A 12,804-nucleotide genomic window follows, 5' to 3' on the forward strand; every position below is an offset into this window, starting at 1 on the left:
ATTACCTAAGCACCCTCCGCCCCAGCTGCTCCAGAGCATGAGCTATGTGGCTTGTGGGACCCACCACGTAGGGATTACAGAACACGGAGGAGGAGGAGTAAAGGGGCTAACACAGCACCTGCTCCACCAGGTACTTTACAGACCATCTCATTTATAACCTTCGCAAGACTCCCGTGGGGAGGGTGTTATCTGCATTTCAGGGATGAAAATGAAAGGAGGCTTAAGAGAGCACCCAAGGCCACGTCTTCTCCCTCAAACTATGGGCCCCTTCCACAGGGCAGGCTTGGGACACAATAGGCAGAGAGGGGTGTGTCCTAGATACCTGGGGTGGCCCAGATTCATTCTCACGATGTCAGACGCCCCTCTCCAGCGCAGCCTCTGAGAACCTGCACCTTCTCTGGGCCTCAGCAACACATGGCCTCTTTTCCAGAGCAAGGACTTTGCCTTCCTTATCACAGATCCTTTGCGAATCTAATGACAGTTCAAATGCTCTCCCCAGAAAAATGCTCTTGTACTCACAGTGTCAGAAACCCTGGACCTGCTTGTTCTAAAAGTACCAGGCAGTAAGGACCCCACTCCAGAAAGCCCCTTGAAGGCCAGCCAGCGGGGTGTGGTCAGAAGACCAGGGAGGGGGCACTGGTTGGTAAAAGGCAGTTTATTGGAGCAGCTTAATGTGTGGCCTCTGGGCCGCAGGCCAGTCAGGAGTGGGCAGCCCAGGACAGCCGTTCCAGGACTCCTCTGCCCTGCCCGCAGGGCTTCACCCAGGAAGTGGGCCAAGTGGATGGACAGAGGCACAATTTCGATCACCAGCACATTGAGCTTGAACCACGTGGACGCTGCTGCCCACTCCGTCAGGGCTGCTGGTGAAGGCCTGGTGGCAGAGCTGAGGCCCTGAGCCCCCCGGGGTGCAGAACACCAGTGAGCACCGAGGGCGGGTTCTGTGGCAGGTGAGCAGAGAGAAACACTGACGCGATGTGGAAAGCTGGCGCAGGACAGTCCAGCCTCAGGTGGCCCTGGGCTGAGGTGGGCTCTCTGGGGAACAGGGAAGGGAATATGTCTTTCCAGGGTAAGGCTGCCTTGGGCCCCCAGTCACTGTGGGGGCAGATGCAGGGAGCCTGGCTGGGGCTGCCCTGGGGGAGCTCCCGAAGCCCAGGCAGGGCAGCAGCCGGCAGTTGTGTTCACAGGGGCTCACTGCCAAAGCTGATCTTGCTTTTCTTACGCTTGGCCTTGGCAAAGGGGATGTCGAGGGACTCGAGGCGGAAGGGCCGGGGCTGTGGCATCTCGGGGGCCGGGGCGGGTGGGATGGCAGAGGTGTTGCTGAGCGGGGAGCTGAAGCCGGGCGGCGAGCTGTGATGTGCTGTGGAGAAGAGGAGGCACTGGTGAGCCGGCGTGGAGTCGGCGACTCTGCCCACCCCCACCCAGCCTGGGCCTGGGCCTACAGCCGGGACCCCCAGCTCTGAAAAGCTGATCAAGCGCCCCATCTGCAGCCAAAGGGCCTGGGATGGGAGTTTGGAGTTTTCAAGCCCCAGACTGAGGCGGCCAGGGGTCTCAGGCCACACCCGCCCGGGTGAAAAGCCCAGCTCCGCCTCCTTGGGCAGCCACTTCCGCGCCTCAGTCTCCTCATCTGCCACCGGGGCACAATAGCCGGTGACTAGCGGGTGTTTCTTTCCTGCCTCTTTCCCTCAGGTCTGCCCTTTGCCTCTTAAATAACCTCAACAGAAAACAGAAACTTGCTTTTCATCGCTGCTGTTTTACTGGGAGCGCTGCGATCTTTGATTTTAGTTTTAAAAGCGGAAGGATGACGTGATTTTTGATCCTTGCTTTCAAAAGCGGGTGTTACGTTTGTGGCTCTGTTCGCCCCCCCACCCCCACCCCCGCCCCCCAGGCTCACTTGGAGAGCGCCCCAATACCAGCCTCTGAGGGTGCTGGGGAGCAGCCATGCAGGGCCCCAGGCTGTACTGAGCACCCACCGCCCGTCAGGGGGAACATGACTCAAGCCTTTCCGCAGCAGCCAAGGGGCGGCGGGGCGGGGAAGCCGTGGGCTGCACACCTGTATGTGCCCGGCCCTGGCGGCGCCCCCGGCCCCCCGCTTCTCACCAAACCCCGAGAAGCAGGCGTCACCACCCTCCTCGCTGAGTAGCTGATGAAACTGAGGCTTAGACCGGGGCAGGGTGTTTGAACTCGGCCTGTGTGGTCCAGATCCACCCCGCCGTGCCGCTCCCGGCTGACAGGGGCCAGGAGGGCTCTCGAGGGGCTGGAGGCCTGGAGGAGGGCAGGGCACTCACTGAGGCTCTTCATGGGATCTGAGCTGAGGATCTGGCTGGCCCGCTTGGACCGGAAGTAGTTGCTCGCGATATTTTCACTGTCGCTCCGGCTGAGCATCAGCTTATAGCGGTCTTCCTCCTGCTGAGATTCGAAATCCTTACGGGGCAAGTCTCCTTGCTTGTGTAACTCTTACCCGCGCCCTTAACCTGGGAACCTGCTGGGAGGGGGGCTGCCCTGAGCCCACCGCCCAGTTGGATGTACCCTATTGTACCCGCCCTGATGCCTGGGGTGGCGTTGAGGCAGCGAGGGGCCACCCAAGTTACTCAGAAAGGACCCAGGCTCGGCCCCTGCACTCATCCTTAGGTGGGATGAGAGTGGAAGTCGAGTTCTCTAGAGTCACTGGACTTTGACTAACAGGCCCGCAGGCCGCACTCCTTACTCGAGCTCGCAGGGGACTCACCAGGCCTGGCTCGCCGCTGTCCACTGCAGAGGTTTTGCGGGCTGGTTTGCTCTGAGGCCCTGTGGAAACTGCTATGAGAAAACAAGAGCTGCAGTCACTGCTGCCTGGCATGCGGGCCAGAGGCCGCTCCCCAGAACAGGGGGTCTGGCATGGCCCAGAGCTAGGAAGGGACACGTCCCAGCCCAAGGGATGACTCTGGGAAATAAGCTGGAGGACTCAGATGCCAAAGAAGCCATTTCCCTGCTTGCGGACTAGAGAGCAGGTGGCTGGGAGCAGGAGGCAGGAGGCTGCTGCCCAGAGTTTGTGGGCACTGCAGCAGCTGGCGTGTCAGTGGCTGGCCAGAAACCCCAGAGATGTAAGACCCAGAGGAGCACATATGAATGGGGAGGACTGATGGGGAGCACAGTGGAGTGAGAGCACGAGGCTGCGTGAGGGGCAGAACCACCCCTGAGCAGAGGAGAAGCCGCTGCAAGCCTGGTGTGCTCTCAGACTCCACAGAGGTGGAGCGACCTTCGACCTTACCAGCCCTTCTTTGTGAGGATCAGGGGACCAGGGCCCAGAGGAGGACAGTGACCTTCGGGAGGAGCTCAGTGACACACAGAAGTTGACCCAGGCCTGAAAGTCTGAGCAGCGGTCTCTATCCCTGGCCTACAACCACGGCCATACTGTGACTTTGGAGAAATCACACTTTCTGAGATGACGTTTCTTCAGATGGAAAACAGATGGAATCATCTTCGTCTGTCACTGAGTTGTTGTAGGATGAGTTGTAATTATACATTGTAATCACTCAGTGACAATCGTGATAGTGATAGCAAGCACCTACTAGGTGCCAGGTATGGCTACAGGCTGTAATACAGTAACACATTTTAAGTCACCCAGTGATCTTTAAGGAGGGCGCTGTTACTAATCTCCATTTCACAGATGAGGACACTGAGGCTCTGAGTCCCACAGGGAGTGGTGGAGCCAGAATCCCAACCCACATCTGTCTGGCTCCAGAATATACCATTTTCACAGGCCCCCAATGTTTTGGGAAGCCAGGTCATGTGTCTGCTGCCCCCACAGCCAGCAGGGAGAGGCCCATGTCTCCCTGTCCGTCTACAGGGTGGCAGACTGGGAGGGGGGCGGGGAGAGTTGAGGGCACAGCCAAGCTCCTGACCTACTGGGAGGCTGGTTTTTATGATGATGGGCTCAGGAATCTTCCAGAAGCCATTATCTTCATCCCAGCAGGATTCCCGCCTTATCTTCTCCAGGTTGCTATAGTTACAGTCCCTGCGAATCAGGGGCTGCACCTGCTCCAGGAGCTGCTGGAAGAGCAGAGAATCCCGTTCCTGCCGGCGAATGGTGGCCAGGTAGTCGATCTTCTCCAGCTCAAATTCCGACTGCAGGTCTTTGATCTCCACCTCTGCTGCCCGCAGCTAGAGCAAAGGAATGACAAGCAGTGAGCAGGAAAGACACCAAGTCATTTCACCATCCATTCGACCTGCCCGGCCACTGCCTGGTCCCCCAGCCACTCCTCTGTTTGTTGACTGAGCCGTCCGTCCAGCTCCTCTCCGGCTGCCCAGCCACCTCCCGTGTATGCATTCTCCTTTCCTGCCACCCCCATCCCTCCATCCGTCCACCCCTCCATCACTCTTCCACCTCTCTGCCCAGCATTTAAATTAGTATCTACTGCGTCTGCAACCCTACAGAAAGCAGGGACTCGTTCACTGATTCTAGTAGGTTTTCTAGTGGATTCATTGGAATTTTCTATATATATAAAGACCACGTCATCTGTAAATAGAGAAAATTTTACCTCTTTCTTCCTGATTCAGATCACACTCTTGCCTAACTGCCCTTTTCAGAACCTCCAGACCAGAGCTCAGCAGAAGCAGTGAGAGCAGATATCCTTTGCTTGTGTCTAACCTTAGGGGGACATTGTCCAGCCTTTGACCACTAAGTACAGTGTTAGCTGTCAGTCGCTTATAGATGCCCTTATAGTCCTCGTTCGGTGAATGTTTTTATCACAAGTTTCAAATTTTTCAAATGTTCTTATGCATCAATTGAGATGATTGTGTGATTGTTTTTGTCGTTTCTATTGATATGATACCTGGGGTTGGGGGATGTTAAAGCAATCATGCATTCCTGGGATAAATCCTACTTCAGCATGGTGTAGCAACCCTTTTATATGTTGCTGCACTTGGTTTGCTAGTATTGGATAGAACATTTTGGGTCTGGGGCCTCCCTGGTGGCGCAGGGGGTTAAGACACAACCTATGAAGCTCATCGCAGCCTCTACAGCACAAGTTTGATCCCCAGCCAGGGAGGTGACCCACATGGCGCAGCAGACCTCTCCTGTCTCACCCGCTGCTCCCCTCAGCAGTGTATTTCAGTCGATCTACCTGTTCTGTTCCCCACTCTGTCTCTGGTGAATACTCTCACCCCCCAAAACTCTTGCCTATACCCCAGTTCTTGTATGTATAAATAAATAAATCTTTTTTTTTAAAAAAAGAACATTTTGGGTCTGTATGTAAAAGGATCATTAGTCTATAGCTTTATTGTTATGTCTTTGCCTAATTTAGATAGTAGGGTGATACTGGCCTCGTGGAATGAGTTAAGAAATCCTCTCTTCTAGTTCATGATGACTTTTTAAAATACTTTAACCACTAGCCTTCATTTTACAACTAAAATACAATTAGAAGATATAACAGAGGGCCTCCCCGGTGGCGCAGCGATTGAGCGCTGGGTTGCGAAGCTGCCCGCAGCCTCTGCAGTGCCAATTCGATCCCCGGCCGCTGGGCGAGGGTCCCACATGGCACGCAGACCTCTCCTGCCACCCGCTGCTCCCCTCAGCAGTGTCTTCCGTCTGTCTGCCTGCTCTGCTCCCCGCTCTGGCTCTGGTGAATTCTTTCACCCTCCTGTGCTTCTGACTGTACCCAGTGCTTGTATAAATAAATAAATAAATCTTAAAAAAAGAAGAAGATATAATGGAAGAGGCTACTTCATATTGGAAAGCAAAAAAATACCCAAATATAAAACTAACAACATATATCCAAAGCCAGATGAGGACACTTATAAAACACTCCTGAATGACACAATAGTTGATTCGAACTAATAGAAGATATATCATGCTCCTGGACAGGAAACTCCAACTTCACAAAGGTTAGTATTTCCAAGCTAATTTATAAATTTATAAATATAAATTGAAAATATAAAAATATAAAAATCCATCAAGTTTTCCTTTCTTCTTTTTTTTTATCTAGTGCAATTATTTATAAAGTTCATTTGGAAAAAAAAAAACCAAACAAGAAAGAATATCCAGAAAAAGATCATTGTTGAGAGAGGATTAGCCCTGTGAGAATGTAAAACATATTATGAGGCTTCTACATTTTAAACAATGTGGCTGGCACTATTGTGTGACTAGAGCAAGCAAAAGAAATGAGTAGAGGGCCTCCCCAGTGGTGCAGCGGTTGAGCGCTGGGCTGCGAGACTGTCCGCAGGCTCTGCAGCGTCGGTTCGATCCCCAGCTGGCCAGCAAGGGTCCCACATGGCACGCAGACTCTCCTGCTGCTCCCCTCAGCAGTGTACTTTGTCAGTCTGCCTGTTCTGCTCCCCACTCTGGCTCTGGTGAATTCTCTCACCCTCCCATGCTTCTGACTGTACCCAGTGCTTGCATAAATAAATAAATAAATCTTTTTAAAAAATGAGTAGAAAATCCAGAAATACATCTAAATGCCTTTGGAAATTCAGTAGTCAATAAAAGCAGCATTGAATGCAGTGGAGGATGAAAGGCTACAGCTGAACTGGCCCTTTAGCAGGATACATTCTTAGTGGATCCAAGATTTAAATGTAAAAGAAAATGAAGCCAGGCAAGTTCTAGAAGAAAACACGTGAACTGACTGGCCCAAACTCAGAATCCATATGCAGTAATTAAAATTTTGATCTATTTGACAAAATAATTTTTTAAATGTTATATAACACAAACATCACAGAGCAAAGTAAAAAAAAAAAATGAAAATGGGAAAATCACAGACCTGAAGTGAATATTCCTAATGTAAATTATAATACTCCTGATATTGAGGACTTCTGTGAGCAGAGGAGACAAGTGCCCTTTTCAGAACCTCTGGTAGAGGAACAGGTGAAAAAGGTGAACATGAGTTGGAGGGGGGAAAAACTACAAATGTGCTAAAATGTGAAAAAGTGCTCAACTTTGCTCACAGTAAGAAAAATGCACATTAAAACTACCACGAGAGGGGCCTCCCTGGTGGCTCAGGAGTTAAAGTCTCAGTGCAATGGCCAGCCATTGCCACATGAGTTCGAGCCCCTGCCAGGGAGCTACCCACATGGTGCAGCAGACCTCTCCCGTCTTGCCTGCTGCTCCCCTTAGCTTTGTATTTCAGTCAGTCTGCCTGTTCTATTCCCCACTCTGTCTCTGGTGAATCCTCTCATCCCCTACATCTCTGGCCTACACCCCATTTCTTCTGTGCATAAATAAATAAATCTTTCTTAAAAAATGACAGTGGAGGGCCTCCCCCGTGGCGCAGCGGTTGAGCGCTGGGTTGCAAAGCTGCCCACAGCCTCTGCAGCGCCAGTTCGATCCCCGGCTGCTCCCCGGCCACCGGAGGAGGGTCCCACATGGCGCACAGAACTCTCCTGCCGCCTGCTGCTCCCCTCAGCAGTGTACTTCAGTCCTTCTGCCTGCTCTGCTCCCCGCTCTGGCTCTGGTGAATTCTTTCACCCTCCCGCGCTTCTGATTGTACCCAGTGCTTGTATAAATAAATAAAAACAAATAAATCTAAAAAAAAAAAAAATGACCATGGAAAAGCCCAGTTGTAGCAGAGTTTTTAAAAGTACCTGGCAAAGCATTTACCATTTCCTAAATTTGCACTCTTTGCAGATTTCTGCGTATATACTGAGATTCCAGAATAGTTTTGCAAATTGTACAGAAACCAAAAAGGGTAGAAGCCTTAAATAAAGAAATTGCATTGACTTAAAAAAAAATTAAGACTAAGGTAAAGCTGCACTTCTCCATATGAACGGAAGAGTGTGCTATTGACTGGGGAGCAACCTGAACCTTCACCTCTGCATTCATCTGTTACCGGAAGTGCAGAGAAACAAGACATTTGCAGATTAAACAGAAAGGGGCAGATGCATCCAATCAAAGCTACTATCAGAAAGAGAAATGAAATTCACAGCATTTCAGCAGAACCTCCAAAGCACACAGAACCGAGCAGATGGAAAATGTAACCCAACAGCTCAACATGAATAAAGTTTCCTGACGCATCTGCACAGATACGAGTTTCAAATCAGAAATCAATACAACTTAAAAGTGGACAAAAAGGAAGACGTACAAAATGGGACACTACGCAAACCCAGGAAAGAGATTTTTAAAAACTTAGATATGCGGACCACACGATAAGGTAGCGCAGGAGAACAAATCCAACGGAATAGGAAACAAGGGGTATATTAAGAAAAAGGCACAAAAATGGTCAAGAAAACGTAAAAAGATGTGAGGCTTAACTAAGAGAAAGGCAGCGCTTTATGCTTCGGTGGAATCCTTTGGTTGCCAGCGTTGGGTGGGACCAGAATGAGGGGCATCGGGGGGCGTTTTGACCATGCCAGGTCCCTGCAGGGGACGCTCACCTCCCTTGCCCTCATGGCCTGTGCTCAGTTCCTGGAACCAGGAACCCCTTGCAAGCCCCCTGGGGCCTGGAATGCTCTTCATCTTTCAGGTCCCACCTCGGAAGTCACCACATCCCTGACAACCTCCCTGACCCCCATCTCAGTGGCCCCAGAAACTCCTGGGGTTCTGCTGATGTGCAGTTTCTGGATCTGAGTGCTGGTTTCATGGGTGCATTTGCTTCATGGAAGCGAATTAGGGTGTGCGTGATCTGTGCATTAATACTTCAATAAGGATGAAAACACAGGGCCTCCCCTGGTGGCGCAGCGGTTGAGCGCTGGGTTGCGAGGCTGCCTGCAGCCTCTGCAGCGCCAGTTCGATCCCCGACCACTGGCGAGGGTTCCACAAAAAAAAAAAAAGGATGAAAACACAGTGACCTCCCACACCCCCCACACACACCCCACCCTGTGTCTCTTCCTAGTGTTATCACCCCAAGACTCTTCTTGCTTGTTTGTCTGTTGTGTGATTTCCGACACACACACTCCCCCTGGAACCCACACTCCCTCAGAGCAGAGATGCGGGGCGCCGCACACAGCGGGTGCGTGTGAGTGTCAGGGTCAAGAACAGAAGAAGGCCTGCCAGGGGCCACCTGGGCGAGGGTCCAGGAGCAGAGTCGGGGGCTCACCTTCCTCTGCATCTTCTCCAGCAGCTTGCTCTTGGCCCTCACTTCCTCCTGGATGGAGTCGTAGACGTTGAGGAGCACCCAGTCCCCGCTGTCCTCGTCCGAGTTCTGCAGGGCGGCTACCAGCTGCTTCTTGCGCTCGTCCGCGTACCGCTTCCGCCGCTTGTGCTTCTCCTTCAGGTCCTTGTTCTTGGCCTGCTCCCCGCCGACCACCTGCTGCTCCAGCAGCTGCAAACTGCCAGCGTGGAGGAAGCAAGCGTGACGGGGTCCACCGGCCCCTGCACCTCTGTCCCGCACGACGTCACCAACTCCTCCCCACACGCCCAGCTCCCGGGGCGGACACGGAGGCTCAGGGGATGTTCCTGCACTAGGACAACTATGCTTATTTTCAAAAAGAACCACATGGCGTGAGTCGAGCGCCACACGCTCAGGGCCCGCCGTCTGGGCGCGACGCTGAAGGAACGTGTATCTCCACATGCTGACACACGTTTCCAGGTTTGCCCTTTCAAGGACAGCTTTTAACCAAGTACACAGCAAGGCTTCTGCGGACTCCTCGCTGCCCATGAAGCACCGCAGAAGTGTCCCGACGCTGGCACTTTCCAAAGCCACGATGCCAGGGACCTGTCACTACAGGCGTCAGGAGGATTCCTGGGCGGGGCAGGAGGTCGGAGAGTCTGCAAGCCCCGCAGGGGGCTCAGGCGCAGGGGAACCCGGTGCAAGGTCTTCTAGGGTCCCCATCAGGAAGAAGCCCGGGCCCCAGGGGGCACAGAGGGCCGCGCTCTCTCATCTCCCTCCGCAGCCCCGAAGCCCTGCCCGAGCTTCCAACACCAGGCGGTGCCCTCTCTGCATCTTTGGGCCGCCCTGGCTGTGCCGCCACCTCCCTGCCACCAAGGCGGCGCCACGCAGGTCGTATCCTGGCGGCCCCTCTCCTGTGGCCCTTCCCTGATCTCACTCCTGACCACAACATGAAAGCTGCCGTGGCTCGTGCCCCGGGTCTCTGCGGGCGGGAGGCCAGCTGCCGCCTCTGTGGGCACCGTCCCCTCGGACCTTCCCAAGCATCTCAACAGGAACCGCCACCGCGGCCCGTTCTGTGACGAGATGTTGAGGCGCAGAGAGGAGGAGGGAGGGAGTGGCGGCGGCGCCGGGCCCAGCCTGACTGGCCTCTCACGGCTGCCTAGACCCTGGCCCTCTGGGCCTTGAGCACCTCCCGCCTCTCGCCTCCAGGAGCCCCTCTCAGGCCAAGAGGACAAATCACCCCCTCCCTGCCTGCGGGTGCCCCGCGTGTGGCAGTTGCTTAGCTGACGTCTGTGCTTGGACGATGGGCAGGGAGGAGGCCGCTCGCCCACCCCCCACCTCCCTCCACCCCCCCAGGGGACCAGGCGCCTCTGCCCCGGCAGGAGGGAGAGCTGGGGAGGGCTTCATGGGAGGCCGAGAAGAATCTACGGGCACCCAGAGCCCAGGCCTGGCGCCTTCCCGCCCCGCCCGGGGTCCCCGGCCCCAGCTCCAGCGCTCACCGGGCAAGCACCTGCTGCTGGTCCACGACGGGCAGCCGCTCCTCAGCCAGCGCGGCCACCGCCACGCCCGCACCGTCCCTCCTCGCCGTCGCCGTGGCCAGCGGGGGCTGAGGCTGAGCCTCCGGGGCCGCCTGGACGTCCACCTCCGGCCCCGCGCCAGGCTCGGCGGCCAGCAGCACCTCCTCGCTCGCGTCCGCTCCCAGATCAGCCTCCTGAGCACGGAGAAACCAGAGGGGTCTGGCCCCTCCGAGGCTGGCGCGGATCACCCCCAGCTCGGAGACACCCGGTTGCACAGAAGCGCACCCAGTCGGGTTGTAGTGCTGCCATGTCCGCCAGCAGCGCCTCTCGGCCTCCGCCAACCCCGCCAGCCCCGGCCGGGCCCCGGAGCAGCCGCGCAGCCTTCGGAAACTCTGAACTGGTCACAGCCCCTTCCTGATTGGACCCCGTCATGGATTCCCACGGCACTTGCAGGGAAACCCAGTTTCTTCTGTGGCCGCCTCCCCCCACACCCCCCCAGCTTCCTGCCTCCCCGCCCCCCCCAGCCCCCATCCAGCCTGCAGCTACTCTGGCTTCAGCTGCGGGTGCTGAGAAAGTCGAGGTCTTTCCAGCCGCAGGGCCTGGCCTGCTGTCCCTCTACTCCAGCTCCTCCCCGCCTCCGGCTCTGCTTGGGCTCCCTCTCAATGTCCCCCGGCAGCCAGGGCCCCCCGCCACCTGCACGGGCTCCTACCCAGGGCGGGGGTCCGGGGGCTGGCAGCTGGCTCTCCTGCTCCGCGGGCGGGGGCTGAGCCGGGGCCTTCCTCTCACTCCCGCCGTCCTGCTGCGCGTCCTTAAGCAGAAGAGAAGAGTGTGGGGTCCCCGAGCAGCACTGTTCAAATGCCCCCCGCCCGCATGGGGGTGCCCCGACAGTGCCTAGCGCCCGGCCCCGCCCTGTGGCCCTGTCCCCCCCACGCACTGGCCTCTGCGCTTTAGGCTAAGGAAGCTTGGAAACCACTGGCCGGCGCGCAGGCCTCGGCGGGCCCACAGGCCCCGGCGGGCCCACTTTCGGGAGGGGAAGCGGTGAGCAGGAAGAACAGGGCCCTGGGTCTCCCCCCTGCCACGCCACTGGCCCCACGCACAGTCCTGGGCAGGTCGGCGGCCGCCTCAGCGCCGAGGGTGCCGGGCTCGGGCGGATCTGTCAGGGAGGCGTGCTTGTGGAAAAAGTGGGGGGAGAGGGACGTGGGGGGCCAGAGTCATCCTCTGCTCCCCACTCAGCATCCCAGGCTGCCCCCACCCGCACCCCCACCTCCTGCCTGTCGCTGGGAGAGGAGGTGTGGGAAGGGGCGAAGAACAGGGAAGGGGGAGAAGATGGGAGAGAGAAAATGGGGGAGAGAGGAGCTAATGCTGTGGGCTGGGGTAACCTGCATGCCAGCACCCCCATTCCACGGATGAGGAAGCCGAGATCTAGACATGACTGCGCAAAGTCACACAAGTAAGAAAGTGACAGAGTTGGGATGTTTGTGTGTGTGTGTGTGTGTGTGTGTGTGAGAGAGAGAGAGAGAGAGAGAGAGAGAGAGAGAGAGAGAGGGAGAGGGAGGGAAAGAGAGAGAGAGAGAATAAACACAAGGAGGGAAAAAATTAAACAAAAAATGAGGGCTGTTGGGGCCTCCCTGGTGGCGCAGGGGTTAAGACGCAGCCTATGAAGCTGTCTGCAGCCTCTGCAGCACGAGGTCAATCCCCAGCCAGGGAGCTACCCACATGGAGCAGCAGACCTCTCCTGTCTCGCCCACTGCTCCCCTCAGCAGTGTATTTCGTCAGTCTGCCTGTTCTGCTCCCCACTCTGTCTCTGATGAATCCTCTCACCCCCCACACCTCTGGCCTGTACCCCAGCTCTTGTATGCATAAATAAATCCTTAAAAAAAAAGAACAGAGGGTTGGGAAGGGAGGCCAGATGAAGGGACAGGAGGTGGAAGAGCAGCAGTGCAGGGGTCCTGTGGCCCCTGAAAGATGCTGGGTTTCTGCAGAACCCACCTCACCCCTCGCCGCTGCTCAACTCGAAGCTTATATAACTATGGCAACTGAGCAAACTCCCCTAGTAGGTGTCCCTCAGGCGGCAGAACAGGTGCCCAGCTGGCACAGCGTGCATCTCCATGCCAACCTTCCTACCGATTCAGAGAGCATAAGACAGTGCCTCCTTCCCAGCCCCCTGAATATGAGTGACCCTGACCGGCCACCAAGCCAGAGCCACCACGGAGATGGCGGGAGAGTGTCTGAGGATCGGCATCCTTGCACCTCTGCCCAAGCTCCCCTGC

General features: G+C 55.8%; 1 protein-coding gene across 1 annotated transcript in view; it reads right to left on the reverse strand.

Moving 5' to 3' along the window:
• Positions 1-535: 535 nt before the first annotated feature.
• The window catches only part of KIF17 (kinesin family member 17), a 29,832-nt gene continuing 17,563 nt past the window's right edge, over positions 536-12,804 (reverse strand). The window contains 8 exon segments of the mRNA XM_037499892.2: positions 536-1,357; positions 2,286-2,403; positions 2,726-2,796; positions 3,882-4,140; positions 9,006-9,237; positions 10,517-10,728; positions 11,244-11,342; positions 11,632-11,703. Of these exon segments, the coding sequence (XP_037355789.1) occupies positions 1,179-1,357; positions 2,286-2,403; positions 2,726-2,796; positions 3,882-4,140; positions 9,006-9,237; positions 10,517-10,728; positions 11,244-11,342; positions 11,632-11,703 (1,242 nt within the window). The 3' untranslated portion in view covers positions 536-1,178.

The sequence above is a fragment of the Talpa occidentalis genome, unplaced genomic scaffold (genome assembly GCF_014898055.3).
Source record: "Talpa occidentalis isolate TD23 unplaced genomic scaffold, MPIMG_talOcc4v2.1 talOcc4.9, whole genome shotgun sequence".
In the NCBI taxonomy this organism is placed as follows: domain Eukaryota; kingdom Metazoa; phylum Chordata; class Mammalia; order Eulipotyphla; family Talpidae; genus Talpa; species Talpa occidentalis.